The sequence below is a fragment of the Diadema setosum genome, chromosome 1 (genome assembly GCF_964275005.1).
Source record: "Diadema setosum chromosome 1, eeDiaSeto1, whole genome shotgun sequence".
Taxonomy (NCBI): domain Eukaryota; kingdom Metazoa; phylum Echinodermata; class Echinoidea; order Diadematoida; family Diadematidae; genus Diadema; species Diadema setosum.
Genome location: NC_092685.1, coordinates 39,981,617 through 39,997,754, shown reverse-complemented (window position 1 = coordinate 39,997,754; position 16,138 = coordinate 39,981,617). Strand labels below are relative to the sequence as shown.

The 16,138-nt window shown below is 36.9% G+C and overlaps 1 protein-coding gene across 1 annotated transcript in view; it reads left to right on the top strand.

Moving 5' to 3' along the window:
- The first annotated feature begins 3,519 nt into the window (after nt 1-3,519).
- LOC140230441 (potassium channel subfamily K member 6-like) overlaps nt 3,520-16,138 on the top strand; it is a 34,271-nt gene continuing 21,652 nt past the window's right edge. Inside the window, exon 1 of the mRNA XM_072310598.1 lies at nt 3,520-3,841. Coding sequence (XP_072166699.1) covers nt 3,520-3,841 — 322 coding nt within the window. The remainder of the gene's footprint in view (nt 3,842-16,138) is intronic.

Here is a 16,138-nt window from a genome sequence, read left to right as displayed (position 1 = left end):
GAAAATTTCCGTGGTGTTTCCTGTTGGAAGGCATATCGGAGATTTTCGGCTTAAAGGGAAACTTAACCTTGAGTTCTAATTGCCTCTATTGCGAAAAGTAGAGTAAATTAATGAGCAGGTCAATAAAATTATGATGGCATATTCATTAATATCGGAAAAACCAAGAGAGTAATATAAGGAAATACGAAGTCAAGCAACGTGTTGTCGTAAAATCTGTGAAATCGTTTTTTTTTTAATATTTATATTCAAATCAAACAAGTTAATGATATAATCAATTCACAACGTTACAATTCGTAAGGTAATGGCTTCAATGATATTCGAAGAACAAAGACACTTGATGGTCTCGAAAGCAATGATAATGAATACAGCATGACATCACAAAAGGGACATGTTTACTGTAGTCTCGGATCATCACACTTAATAGCATAATAGCCTTATAGATTGGCACCTGAAGGCTACATTCCTGTTCCGTCACACAGAACACTCATTTGTTTGCGTACATGATAAAATTACTAGTATGCGATATCAAACTTTCCCGTCTGGCATGTAGGCATAGAATGATGTTGTTTTGTATCTCGAGACCTTTGTCAAATAACAGTCCATTGATGCCATTTATACGCACTTGAATAGTGTCATGTCCCTGCTCATACAGCTGCGATCATTAATTCGTGCATGGCCCGCGTCCATGATTCGTGTAAGTATAGCTCAGTCATAAAAAGCCCAAATATTGTATGAGTTCAAGGTTCACAAAGCGGCTAGTCGACGGTCATTTTGTCTGCAGAGAAAGATGAACAGCTTCAATGTAGAGATGGCACGTTCTGTAGGTAACAGAATCAGCGTAAAGAAAGCTGTATATATACGAAATATTGGTGCGAGCTAAGACTTTTCAGCTCGTCTGTACTAAATCTCATTACAATAGTTTTTGAAGTACCCTACTCCTATTATTTTCCCACCCCCTCTGGAATGTCATAAGCAGACTGTTAAAAAGCTCTTTTCACAAAGTACCTGACACTAAAGGTGCCATGTCTGTATTGGCGTGCCAGTATGTGGATTATGTCTAATTCTGCGCTCAGATATAGAGATTAGCTGTCAATATTGTTGCGGACGAATTAAAGATCTTTTCCAGAGAACTAGAATGTAGACAGCCATTTATGCTTTGTATTTTGTTTTACACTTTTGTTGAATAGAAATAAATGATAAGTATATTGAAATGAATTGATCGGTAAGAGACGGTCTCTGGTCTCGCACGCTGCAAGGATTAAAAAAAAATTGCTACAAATTTCATATTAGTTTGCATGATTTCAAAATGTTGAATTGGATTCGTTGACTTGGTTTTTTTCTTATGCTCGTCGAAAAGAATCTGTCAGTAGCCGTCACGTGACATTTATACAGAGAATTAACAGTTCAGCATCCTCAAGAAGTGATTTGTATGTGTGTGTGTGTGTGTGTGTGTGTGTGTGTGTGTGTGCTGGTGAAAATATTCTTGTAAAAAAACTAACATTACACTTTGGTGAACATACGCTTCAGTATGATTGTGATTAATAGACGGACACATGCACACATACGCACACACAAACACACACACACACACACACACACACAAGAAACTTTTAAATGTCGGAAACAGTTGTCTTCCTTTCATGAAGGTTAAACTAACTGTAAACACCATTCACGAGTTTAGTCAGCTCGGCAGGAAAGGGTTACACTCGGGCGGAAGAAACAGGCTGAGCGAAAAAAAGTAGAGAGTGAGATAGAAATATGGAAAGATAGATAGATAGATAGATAGATAGATAGATAGATAGATAGATAGATAGATAGATAGATAGATAGATAGATTGATAGATAGATAGCGGTGGATAGATAGATAGGTAGATGGATAGACAGATAGATATATAGATAGATAGATAGATAGATAGATAGACAGATAAAGAGAGAGAGGAGGGAGAGGTAGAATGAGGAAAGAAGAGAATATGAATTTCTAGTATAAAACACTCTAGAATTGTTTCTGGTAACAGATGGACTTGAATTATTGCTTCCTGCATCATCGTCGTGCGTAGTTCAAGGTACAAAATTTAATTTTTCATTTCAATTGAAATGAATTTATTAGGAATTTTCTGCATTGAATATATATTACAAATGAAATACAATCATTTCTTTTTATTTTCAAGACAATAAAACATAAAGTGTGTACATCCGAACATAACTGAAATATACGAGTAGAGATTGAAGAAAAGAATAAGAAAACACGTCAATTGGGAATCAATCAGGATATAGTGAATCAAAATTAATAATGATCTGACTGAATTATTCGTAGTATTGGGAGTGTGAATGCAGAAGACTGTCGTCAAATAAGCATACAGCTTGAAGATACGCCAGCCTTAAAACAGAGGGAAAACAACAATTATGGGCAAAACATACATCATACATACTCAATCCGATCATAGTCATTAAAAAAAAAGAAGAAAAACCATGCAAAAAAAAAAAATCAATCAAAAGCGATACAATAAATCGATAGATTGAAAGGGGGCTGATGTGCTTGTATATTTCGGAACATGAAGGAGAAGAATTGGTATAATTATCTACGTCTCAGGTAAATGTGGTTTAATGGACTTGCTCGAGAGAATTTGGCCCTGACCTCATCACCTTCACCTTTCATATTTCGCAGTGTCGGTAGCAGTGCGTTCAAGCATTCGCCCGGCACATTTGGGATAGAGGATATTGTCACAACGTGAAACCGATGCGAATGACGTTGCATTCGGAAAGCAGAGAGATTCATTCTCTTGAATAGAGGAAAGAGCGAGATACATTGAGAGACACCAGAACGTACGCGGTCGCCGTCCCGAGCGGTAAGCACCGGGAGAGGTACGCTTGACTGGCGACACACGACGCCAGTGTTTTTATTCGTTAGGGACGGAGCAAAATCCGCACTAGTATTTGTGGCGGGTCACGTCTAGAAGTTCGAGATCTATCATGGACTGATAGTTTTAGAGAACCTTGCAAGCAAGTTCATCCTTGGTCAGCCGAAATGTTTCGTCGATCTTCATGACCGCGTTGTGTTGTTTTCATTCGTCAGATCTGGCTATATGGCACTTGTTGAATGAAGAAGTTTCACTTTTCGCATGTCGCTATTCATCTGGACCTCTAACGGTTATTCCAGACACTATCATTTGGCGAATGTACGTCGATTGCATTCTAGCGGAGCTCTATAGTTGAGCCTTGGGAGGTTAATGCTCTCAGCTTCAATACGCGCATATTTGAAGTAAAGTTCCACATAGATCTTGAATGTCATCACTTCAACAATAACGCGCTATGATGTCGTGCTTATAATGCCTCCACGCTTTACTGCTGCTGGAACCAAAGTAAGATAGCAACGTTTTTATCAGTGCCTTTGTGACAAGCTAAAGAGTTTGGTGTCTCCTCGACGAAACTTTGCACGACGCATTGCGACGGTCCTTCCTCGTAACTTTGCGCTCCCGTGGATCCAGGTCTATCTATCTAACTTACAATCCTCGATCCACAATGAATAACGCCGCGCGACTGCTCCTCCTGACCCTAGTCTACATTCTCTACATCTGCATCGGGGCCAGCGTCTTCATGGCCCTGGAACAGCCCTACGAGCGGGACCTCATGCGAGATATTCGGCTGAGCAGAGAGCAGTTCATCGACAGAAACTCCCAGTGCATGAGTCCAGAGGATCTTGACGGGTTCGCGCTGGAGCTCGAACGGGCCATCCGTTTCGGCGTCATGTACAGTACCGTCCGAAACGCGACATCCTCGTCGGACTCGCTTTGGGACTTCGGTGGTTCTTTTTTCTTCACCACTACCTTAGTGACAACTATAGGTAAGATGATGATATATACACATTGATGACACCCGCCCAATTGGCCTGTGGTTTCGTTCACAGTTGTTTTCCCCTCTCTTTCTTCTCTACTTACTTCTGTGTGAAATTTTAACGTAGAAGTTTTTTTTTTTTTTTTTTTTTAACTGGCTTTTTAGCTTGACACTCTCATAGCAAAATAAAACACACACACACACACACATACACATACACACACAAAGAAAGCCAAGAACAGTCATTTTGAACTCATTGTGAGATCACATCTTTTCGCAGCATGGATGATGACAGTGAATAAGTTTATTGTTTCACGCCTGGAACTCTCGGACGTATGGTTCCAAACTAACATCAGCGCCTGTTGGTCCAGGTAACTTTCAGGTCACCTGAAGGTAAATACCTTTCAATTTCTCCACCAAAATTATGATGAACTCTGATTCAACATGACCAGTATATTTCAGTTAATATCGCATAAGTTTTAACTCACAGATTTATTGTAGCAGTTCAAAGGCATCTGAAACATCCAGTCACGTTTCATGACTCAATATAACTACACATATATGTTTTTTACAAATGATTTAAATAATCTATATCAAATATAATAGCTATAAAAACCCTCGAATAATATATTATTTACTCATTATTTATCTAGCGATCCACGTCCCACAAGCTTTGCTTTTTAGTGGATCACTATTTTCCATAATCGAATTCATTTTTCGCACGTCCACGAAGTATATATGTATTATTGTATATATATATATATATATATATATATATATATATATATATATATAAACATATGTTGTTATATACATGTATTCATATTACATGAATCTTTTGCAAATGCTCGAACAATATCATTTCATGACATGTATGCTTTGTACTATGTTTCTTGATTTTCGTTGAATGGAAATAAACTATGATTGATTGATTGATTGATTGATTGATTGATTGATGACTAAAGTTGGATTTTTTTTTTATTTAGTCAAGTGAGACTACACACTGTCTTTCTTATTTATCTGCGAGCTATAAATAAAAAAAATCCATGCTGTAAATAGCGAGTAAATATGATACGGGTAAATTTGATATTCAATTTTGTATGAATACTTATAATACGAATAAATAGCACACTTCCTGCTTAAAATTATTGCTGGTATGAAAGTATACTGTCTGCACGTGATTTCAGCATTTGGTGATTTCTTTTTTCCGCTTTATTGACATTTCATATCTTCCTTCTTGCTTGAGAGTAAGATTGAAATTCAGTTAAATATATTTCGCGTTCGAAGCAATAACTGCATGGAAAATTGATTATGAGATACTACTTGTAAGCTATAAGTCCTAGATGAACCCATCCATTTATTGGATTACCAGACTGCACAATCCACAAATTTGCGGGCGAGTTTGGAAGACATGAATAATGCGATACATCACATCGAATTCAACAGTTCATAAATGACTGAAAGAAGTAGTGATGACAATTCTGATATATTGTCACTTCTATGATCATCAATAGTAGGCCTACTTAACCATCAGGCGAAATCCAGCGCAAAGATAAATATCGCAATGCTTACAGCAGTGACTACATTGAATTGTGTTATATCCAAAATGATTGTAAGTGTAACTTGGCAGACTGTTCCATTGTGTGTTGACATTATTTTACACATCTGCTCGTCAGGTCTTATGGCGCAACCACCGTCCCCCCCCCCCATTCACATTATTAATCCTTGATTTCTGGTTAAGCCCCTTTCATCCCAAACTGGGTCTGATTTAAAGTAGGTTCTTTCCCGTTGTATTCTCTCTCCACGTTGTTTTCTGTATTACAGCAGTTCTTCACAACTCTCGACTAAAAGACAGTCATACCCTTTGGTATATCTACCCATTTCCCCATTTCCGCCATGTTACCTTGTCTCTTTCTCGCTTTATCTTAGCCCGCGCTCACATGTACAAAAAAAAAAAAAAAAAATCTTTGTTCTGAGGAGAGACAGTTCAAATAATGTATACCTTTTCAGGTTTCTGCTTTCAGGTTTGTTTTCACGCTCTGTTGGTTGGCACTGAGAATGAGATGGGATGGTCTATTCAGGGAAATTCCATGGCAGCCGTCAACAGTGCTGCTAACAGTAATCTGGGATAGGAGAGGGGACAAAAATAAATGTCAGTACAGTATACAGTGATTAACACAATGCAACGTACTGAGAATGTAGAATACCTCGATATGTGATATATAGCACTCTCCTGCGGTGCTCGGCATAGAAACGAGCGGAGAAAGCTCTCCCTCAAGTTGCACACGACATTTTGAAGTTTCACAACCGCTCGTGGGCATCAGACGATAGTAAGCACATCGTAGCTGTATGGTCATTATGACTAATCTGGCAAAAGGGCGGTCCTAGTCGAGTCACCATCGCAGTCATGTTCTTGATGTCAACAAGACTGGACCATGACGGTGAAAAATAAAAGAAATGAATTGAATAGTTAATTAAGTGGCATTTTTTCAGATTTGTGTTAGTTTCCTATACGGACTATAAAAACCATCGATGTCAATTGCCACTTACTGTCAGAATGCTAACTCTAATTCTTTAACAGAGAAATATCTTATTTTGGGGAGATGCCATTTGTTAAAAAAAAAACAAAAAACAAAAACGCTCGCTGTCTATTATACTTGGCTTCTCTATATAATAGATACACACACACACACACACACACACACACACACACACACACACACACACACGACACCTGATATATCATTTCCTTGTCAGAGTGAACCTGAAACCGGGATTTTAAAGTGAATATAAACATGTATGAAATAAAGGAGTGAGCTCGAATTACATCCTGTAGAAATATGTCAAGGTCTTGAAATGGTTTAAAAAGGAAACACGCATTAACAAAGTTTATGTGGAACTCGTTGGCTACAAGCACGCAAGTAGTTTGAACCAAAATGTGAAGATTGAGATTATTGTATGAATAACTGCTGAAAGCATGCAGTCGCACATTAATCACGAAACGTTCTGACAAATGTCATCAGACATTCAAAAGAATGTACATTGTCATCCATTCTCATTCAAGTTATCTGGACTTGAATTTCAAGTCTGTTTTGTAAACATCTACTAAGAGACACATGTAAGCTACTTTAGAGAGGGAAAATGACTGATATTTTGTATACATTTCTCTCTATAAGTGTGAATGATTACAGTGATTAGTTCATTTCTCTTGCACTTGACCTAACCAAAAAAACAACGTTTATCTATTGGACCTCTTACTCATTTCTTCGATATAATAATACCTTTTCAACAACAGTATAGTCTAAAAATAAAATGTCCAAATACAGCTGCATTATAAAAGCGATGTTTGATGACTGAATCAAATAATCATGGGACGAGTTAGAATGCAATGCGTAATAGATAGCGCGTATTTCGTAGATATTCATAAATATATCTTTATTTCTCCATGTATGTTTCTCATTTTCTATTTGAGCTGATGATAATGTTGTTTATTTTCACAACCTACCTTTTCACTTTTTTCCAAACTTAAGTTTGAAGCGCATTCAATATTTTTAATTAAAATTTCTTTATCATTTTGTTTGTGTGTTTTGTTTTGTTTTTGTTTTTGTTTTCATTCAAGCGGATAGGCGGGATGGAGTGAGGCTGATATGGATTACGTAACATTCCTCAGTCAACGAATTACTCGGATGCACTGAATGAGGAATTTGCTATCAAAGAAGGAAAAACATGTTGTAGTTTATAATGATAGCCGCTATTTTGTATGTATACACCTCCTCCGTTTGAGACAAATGGAGACACCATCATTAACGTCTTAAGATTTAACCTTTCACACAAAGGAGACTCGTTATCCGGAAGACTCCCCCCCCCCCCCCCACCCCCCGTAGAAAAATAAAGAAAAAATGTATTACTTATTTATCCAGAATAGGTCAACTTCCACTAATGAGACACCTCTCGCCTCGCTTTCGAGTCCCGTTCATCTCTTAGTGACGTAATACGTTTCCATGGTAACGAAATAATGGTCCATGCCAGTAGATAGAATTCTGAAGGCGTGCATTACGTAATCTTATGAAGTCTTTAGAATGCAGCGTAAACAAGTAGCTTTTGAGTTAATGAGAGAGAGAGAGTAGAAAGAGGGAGAGAGAGTGATTAAGTTTGCAGTATTTGCTGTCTAAATAGAAGATAAAACGTACATGTATGCATGCGAGTTAAGTTACAAACTCATTTGGGATTGATGGTTTCTCCAGCAGATCAAGTATTGCAACGATGTCACCGTGTTTGCACTTTCCAGCAAGCCACGGTTTTCACCAGTAATGGTATACAGAGCATGGTTCCATACCATTTGTGAGTAGTTTGATGCCTCAAACAACGCATCTTAATGAAAGTTTGACATTTATAGAAGAAAGTTTGTCCAAATTACTGACATCATTCTAAAATAATCAACGGTGTAATGAATGACGGCGTACATCACTACAATATAAATGAATAATGTACATACATACATAACTTATATCATTCCATCGATTATTTATGCTGTTTTCATGCGTATATAAACTAAAAATACCTATACTTTCGCCCAAACCTCAGCCCTCACTATTGTAACGCTATCATTATCTTATTCTTTTTGGAGGAGGGGGTGGTTCTGCGAGTGTTTTGATTATTGTTATTGTCAGTGTACTGAACGCACTCGAGCCAACTGGGGGCGTTTCATGAAGGAACTTGTCGGATAAAATGTCCGACAAGTCCATTATATCCGACAAGTTCAGAGAAATCAGCCAATCAGACTAAAGAATTTCTCAAAACTTGTCGGATAAATTGACTTGTCAGATATTTTATCCGACAAGTTCCTTCATGAAATGCCCCCCAGGACTGCGCACTGTAATTGCAAACTGCACTGATCAAAATCCAAAGAATGATATTCTGAAATATCTATTTGGCGAACGAAAACGGCCGCATATTGTTGTTGTTGTTTTTTTTTTTTTTTCACGTATGATCTCGGGAGATGGTTAGTGTTTAGTAAGCAGGTCTGATTGGTTTTATAATACGGGTGTGGCATTCACATCACATGGGGTAATGAGTGCCATTACTTCGCTTTCCAACCACATTTCACACACCCAAAAACCTTACTATCACGAAGATTGTAAAGTTGTTCCTGAGAATCGTTAGGAACAGAGAAATTGAAACGGTAAAATTCTGTTCCAGTAAAGAACATAAATAAAAGGCGGATCCGCTCATGAGGAAAAAAGAATAAAATATGACTCAACCAACTAAAAGCAATGCAGTCTTGTATAGTACACTAGTCTGTTCCTTCGGTTCAATGTGTCATTAGATTATATATAATTATAAATCATCTATTAGGATAAAGATATTAAACCTTGGCTTATATGGATATTGACGATAGCGACAATTCAATCGTTATAGCAGTCAGGTATAACAATATCTCAGTGTGAAGTGGAAATATTGAAATACAAATAGTTCATCGATGGGAATAATTTAAAAGATTATGATAAATGTTTTGTGATGCTGATAAGTTCCCGATCTCTCGTCGTCATTTTTTCATCTAAATGACAACATTACAGTCGAAATAAAAAGTTAATGAATAGCAGCGTTGATCAATTAATTTCATCGTCGTCATCATTCAGATTTTATCATGATGTTGATAACTCCACCATTTCACCTTCGTGAAATCCTTTATGACCACGTGATAGTTTTCACCCGGTTCGTCAGGCTTACACAATAACGAACAATGTTCAAATAATGATTAACCAACGCGATATTTTCCGGCAGACGTATTTTTATATCTGTTTTGGACTTGAACCACCCATTTGCAAGCTGTTCAAACATTAAATTCAATAGCTCATATAAGGACCAAGATCTTTTCTTTTGAAGAGGTATTACATGTGTTTAATCACCGCACTGATTATGGACTGTTACAATTATTTTCATAATAAACAACAATTTTTATGATTAATGAATGATAGAAACTGACCCGGTTTCACAGAGACCCGCGCAGACGGTTTCATTTCTCTGTTATGTCGGGGCAGCCATGATATTGTCTAGGCCATGTCCTCTCTGATTTATTCAAGCCATTGCTGGAGTGGTGTTTCATTAGTACAACTTAATAACTACGCATAATGTAAGTGTGTGTGTTTGTGTGTGGTGACTAACTGTGTGTGTTCGTGTTTGTCTCGAACCTTTTTGCTTAATTCATACAGACTTTCCTTTATTGGCCTTGACCGAATGCAAAGAATACAGATTGCATCTTTGCAAATTGCCTTCCACCATTTTGTTAAGTACAAAAGGGTCTCACAGGGTTCTTCTTAATTGAAATGAGAACCAATACGAGTGATTAACTCTGTGTATGGATTGGAATGGGCGTTGAGTGCGTGCACATGGTATTCATTGAGAATATTTAGGGTGATATTTTTCTGTCTATCATCTGTGCCAAAGCGCTCGATGAAAATGTTTGGCAGCCGTTTTTAGCCCTTATTGATTTACCGCAAGAATACACCTTTATGATTCATGTTGTTGTGTTTTTTACCTACTTATCATGGTAAATTTGAACTTGAACTTTGCGGTCTTGTCAATATTCATGTGCCAAAAAGAAAAGGAAAACATACAAACAGACACACACAAACACGCACACACAAAAAACCCCGTATAATATTATGTGCTATACTGTCATGTCTTAAATTTGTTGGCTAAAAATCTCATGTGTCTCTAAAAATTATATCCTAATGACTATGAGCTCGTTGGATTACATTTTCATACTACTGACTGAACACTTGGCACAAACAATTACATTAATAAAAACAAAAACAAAAACATTGCCTTTTCTGTTGCCCAGGCAAGGCAAGACAAAGAGAGAGAAAAAAAGTTGATAGTGAGACTTCGAGGCGTAATAGGCTTAATTTTTCAATTCAATTTCAATTTATTTTCATATTTCTCGATGAAAAAATACATCAAATATAACAAAATTAAATGAAGTACATGATATCAAGCTGGAGACATACATAAAATATTGCAAATATATAAAACATATAGTGGTCGATCTATGAGGTTTGGAATCTGTGAAAAAATGCTAAAGAAATATGAAGGTACCTACTTAAAAGCGAGCTTGTTGAGCGTAGGTCCCACAGATTAAAATCGAGTTAAAGATTAAGATGGGGAGACGGGTACAACAATGACCGAAACATAGAGAAAAAAAGTACAGTTATACAGTTATAAAGCAAATTCTTCTCAAATGCAGATTTGGGGTCGGATAAGCCACATGCTGTAGGCGGATGAACCATTGTCGTTCTGGCAATAACAACAATATGACTCAATTATAATAGCAATGATACGGTTTAGAAAGTATTAGAAATTTATACATTGCGTGTATTAAAGGAGGGAACACATGCACCTGCAAATCCCCCCCCCCCCCAAAAAAAAAAGACATTCAACAACCAGTTACAGGGCAGAGAAAATTGAAATACCAGCTGTTACCTCGCCCAACTGTCTTAAAGAAGGAAGAATATACAATAGGTCATAAACACAGTGACAGAATTTGAAGGCACGAACAGCTGGTTTAACATGACAACTACTCTGGAGTACAGTACAGCGGGATAAATGACGTAGACTTCAAAGTAATCCTGATGTCGATTTGATGGTATTTTTCACCATCATGGGTTTTTCTACTTCAGAAAATCCAAAAGAAAAGGGGCAAAACGGGGGGGGGGGGGGGGGGAGATAATAGCCAGACCATAAACTTGCTTTTTCTCCCACCCACCCCCAACCCATATCGATGCGTCCCATGTCTGTACACATTATTGATAATTAACCGAGGGTGTGCGGACCGGATGGCGGTGAATGTGATTCTCGCTTGCTAACTCATTTGTTTGAGGTACATGTATTTTGTTTAAATTTCGATGAACTACAAAAAAACGTAAAACTGTCACTGCCCAATATTAGTGTGTAAATATTCATCCTCGGTGATGCCTTGATGTATAGGCTGGATCGCTCTGTTGAGCATATGATTAAACATCCCTCGTATAATTATAATGTTAAACAACACCTGTGCTTTTCTTAGAGCTGGTTAATCGTACGAAATGTTTGATAACTTGAAAATAACTTTGAAAGTCAATAAGAATGATTTTCAGCGTAGAAAAGATATAGAAATATTAGTATCGATACAATAAATGCTAGTGTAATTTTCCCTTGACATAAATTTCATTTATCATTTCATAAATCACATTTTCCCTCACTGTGAAGAACACTGAAAAAATGACGAAATAACATATTTCCCGGAAGTCGATTCTACTTCATTCATCATTTTCTTAATATGTTTGTATTCTGAACGAATATTGAGATTAATTTTAGCTGCAGTTTCACCAGCATTCGTTTGCGAAATCTCAACATCTTCTGGGAAAATGGAAATAATTGAATGGAAGTTTCCTTATTCTACCAAAAAAACCAAAACCAAAACAAAACAACGTTTAAATCATACATTACTATGTCGTAATTGACTTATCATTCATTAACTTTCTTCCTATTTGATAAAACCTGAAACATGATCACCTGTTCCTTTTTTTACGAGGGTTGAATACCTTTATATTGCATTGCATGCACGGGAAACTGTACAGATCGCATTGTCCATTGCTTGCTGTAGTTTTGAACTATGGCTCATGCAGTGATATTTGCACTGCATTTAAAGTATATATTTACAGCATTAAGAGTACCGTTGTAAGTAACTTTGCAATAAGTGATTCTAAAAATTATGTAGTACATACATAACAAAAACACACAAAGAACTGAATTCAGGAAATACTTTCACAAGCTATTAAAGAAAAACGAGGAGGGCTGTAAATATGTATATAGGCTTGATGATTTTTTTTTGTGGTTCTATATACTTAAACGTTTTCGCTGGAATTCAGATTGTGTGGAAGAGAAGAAGAGACAATATGGAAAAATGATGTTAAATTTAGCTTTATTAGCTGATAAAAGCCTCGATCGATAGAATAACGTAAAGACAAACACGCCTTCTGTATGTGTGATACTGAAGAAGATTGCGTGCCAACTTATATTTCATTGTTTGTTTGTTTGTTTGTTTTTGACGCAAAATGTGAGAACGTATTTACACGAGAACTTTTTATCACGCGGTCGTAATAATGCATCATGTGATGTGATAATTGTGATAGAGTTGGAAGAGTCAGATCAAAAATACAATTTCCGATTACTAGTGTACTTCACCGTGTTATTCACAAGGCCAAACATATGACCTCATGCATCTACACGCACCCCCCCCCCCCCCCCCACACACACACACATACAAACATCTATACTGTTTTATGAAACAAATTGAAATCAATTATTTAACTATAGGACTCGAAAGTAATGGAATATAGCGAAATTTACAGAGAACAACTCAAGCAGTTATAGCTGATTAAGAGGTTGACAAATTATTGTGAATTGAGTATTTTTTATGCGTAATTATATTCTGTAAATTGATTGCCAGTTAGGGTGTAATCAGTTTATTAGACGTCCTAGTAAGTGATGTTTTCTTTCCCTAATCCCACTAACAAATAGTCCAAAGGCAAAATAAACAAAATCAACAAACATACAAGGAATTATTCCTTGTAAAGTCTTTGCAATGAAATATATATCACTATATTCGCTTTCATCGGCCGGAACTAAGTCTGGGAGATGAAATAAAAACGACAACAACAACAACTGCGACGTAAAAATGCACTCACTTTCCAATATCAGCGGGTTCTTAGGACGTTGCATCAAAACGTGTGAATATTCTTCAACATGTTCTCGTATTGAAGTGACAACTAGCAAATAGCAATCAACGCAAAATTGAAGTCGCTTGCTCGCAGTCGACGTACATTGACCTTTAGCCATTCTTTAGGACCACGCTCAAATTGGACGTTGACAATTAGAGTTTATGATCGATGTATGGGGAGCAGTGTCAAAAGCTATTCTTGAAGTGACCCTCATTCCCATTATGGTACGCAGAAAATTATCTTTCATTACTCCATAAACCGGATCCTAGAGTGACAGAGAAGACACGAGTGCCAGTTGTCTATGTTTTTTATAGTCCAGCTAGCATATTGCAGCCCAGTCTTAATCGAGATAGAATTTAGGGCACCATCTTTCTTTGATCACGTTGAAGATATCCTCTTTCTTCTTAGATAATTTACCTGAAGTTATTTGAAGCAGATTATCTCATTACCAATTACAGAAGACTTAATTGCTTCATGAATGAGTGCCCTGGTAGATGTTTGCTTTATCTTTTCACCTTGTATCGCGTTCGCATATTGTGCTTCAAGACTGTATTATCTATAATTCGATTTGGCAACGGAGCGATTTTTCTCCTATTGTATTATGGGAAATCAGATTACTGGTTTAGGGAGTGAAAATTTTATTACACTACCATAGATCCTGCAAGACCATAAATGAAACTCATAATTGTCTTCAGTTTTGATATTTCATTCAATCAAAGAGAGCCTATCAAGTGTGAAAGTATTAAGTACCGAACATAATCAACTTAAAATAAAATTCACTTCAGTCAGTAGTGGGTCAATGAATTTAGTTAGGTCCCGCTGAGCAACAATAACCTTTTTCATGACGTATGTTGATGCGTGTTAATAGGTGAGCAATAGATACCAAAATGATCAAGTTCTTTCCAGCTGTTCCCCTTTGCCTTGATATGGTGGATAAATTCTGACATCAATATGAGGATTTCTTAATTAGATTTGATTAGCTTTTGATAAGCTTCTACTCGCCTTGCAGTGAGCGATTGAAAATACTGTGAATTCTGGTGAAATGGTTAAACCAGAAAGCGTGCTTGCACTTTGCTTTATACACCATGATATATCTATTATCAGCTGTGTGAGTGTAACATAAAAATTTGCACATGGCTATCAGGATATTGTAGTGCACTTGTAATTTGCTTTAGGAGAAAATTCTGTATTTTTCTGTCCTCAATAGGAAGGAAGTAATCGTAGCGTGATATAATATCAGCTGTCTGAGTGTAAAATATATGTGTATGTACATTTGCACAATGCATTTGTAATCGAGTGTGTGTGTGTGTGTCTGTGTGTGTCTGTGTCTGTGTCTGTTTGTCTGTAAGTATACGTTTTCTTTCAATGACAATCCTCCCTTTAATATTAATGATGTAATTCTGAGGAATAAGACTGTGCTTAATAATGAGCCCCAAAGTGCAGATTGCACCTAATGAAAAACATATAACCTCTCTCTCTCTAAAAAAGAAAGAAAAAAAAAGCCCGAAAACTAAGAAGAAAACGAAAATGAGGCACATTCTATCACACATTATTCTCCTTCAGTGATGATGAGATAAAGTGGACGTAATTGCCATGGGTACCCGTGCCTCTTGGGAGAAATGAAATGATGAGGCGCTTGCGTGACTCAGCTAGCAGGGAACAGGTGATTTGTGGTCCTTGCGAGATTTAGACAGAGCTATAAAACTTATACAGGATAGATATATGCGCAGTTCCGGATCGATATGACTTGATGTTATCATCAAAATCTGAGATGAAGTGCATCTGAGATGCACTGAGGAAGAAATTATTGAATTTAAAAGGATGTACATCTACATATCATTTTGATCAGTCAGGAACGTGTCAAGGAACAGACAGTAACGCTGTGGTTGAGGACATCGGTATATTCGTTGAATGCATAAAGAAGCATTTTTACGTCATTCAGACCCCCCCCCCCTTTTATTCATTTGAAGCAACAAGAATGCACGAATAAACATCAATATTAGTGTACAAATATCATACGTATGTAATAATAATTCACTTGATATAACATACCGGTACTTATTATTCATTCGGTGATTTGTCTAATTTCTATACATTCACTTATCTGCCATCCTTTAATCTATATTTTGGAGTCAAAAGGGGCCTGAGCTCAGGCCCCTTTTGACTCCATTTTACTCCATTGGCTCGCCACTATTGAATAAGCAGTTTTCAGCAGCGTTTTTTTGCTATGCTAATCTATATTTTGGAATAATCCTCCCTTTCTTGATAAGGCACAAAATCTAGAATGACCACAGTCAGTTGCTTTAGGTGTTCCGCTGTTATAACGCCAACACAAAATATTTAAGAAATGAGATTATCACGGAGCTAGAGATGAATTTACAACTGAGCGAAACATTATTGGAACAAACTAGACGCGTTGTGATACAGGAAATAATGACGTCACTATAATAAGCTAAGGATGAGCCAATTTGTAGAATTTATTCTCACGATGATGACGTCATAATTATATGTTTTGTTGTACGTTGTAAAGGCAACGAAGAAACTTA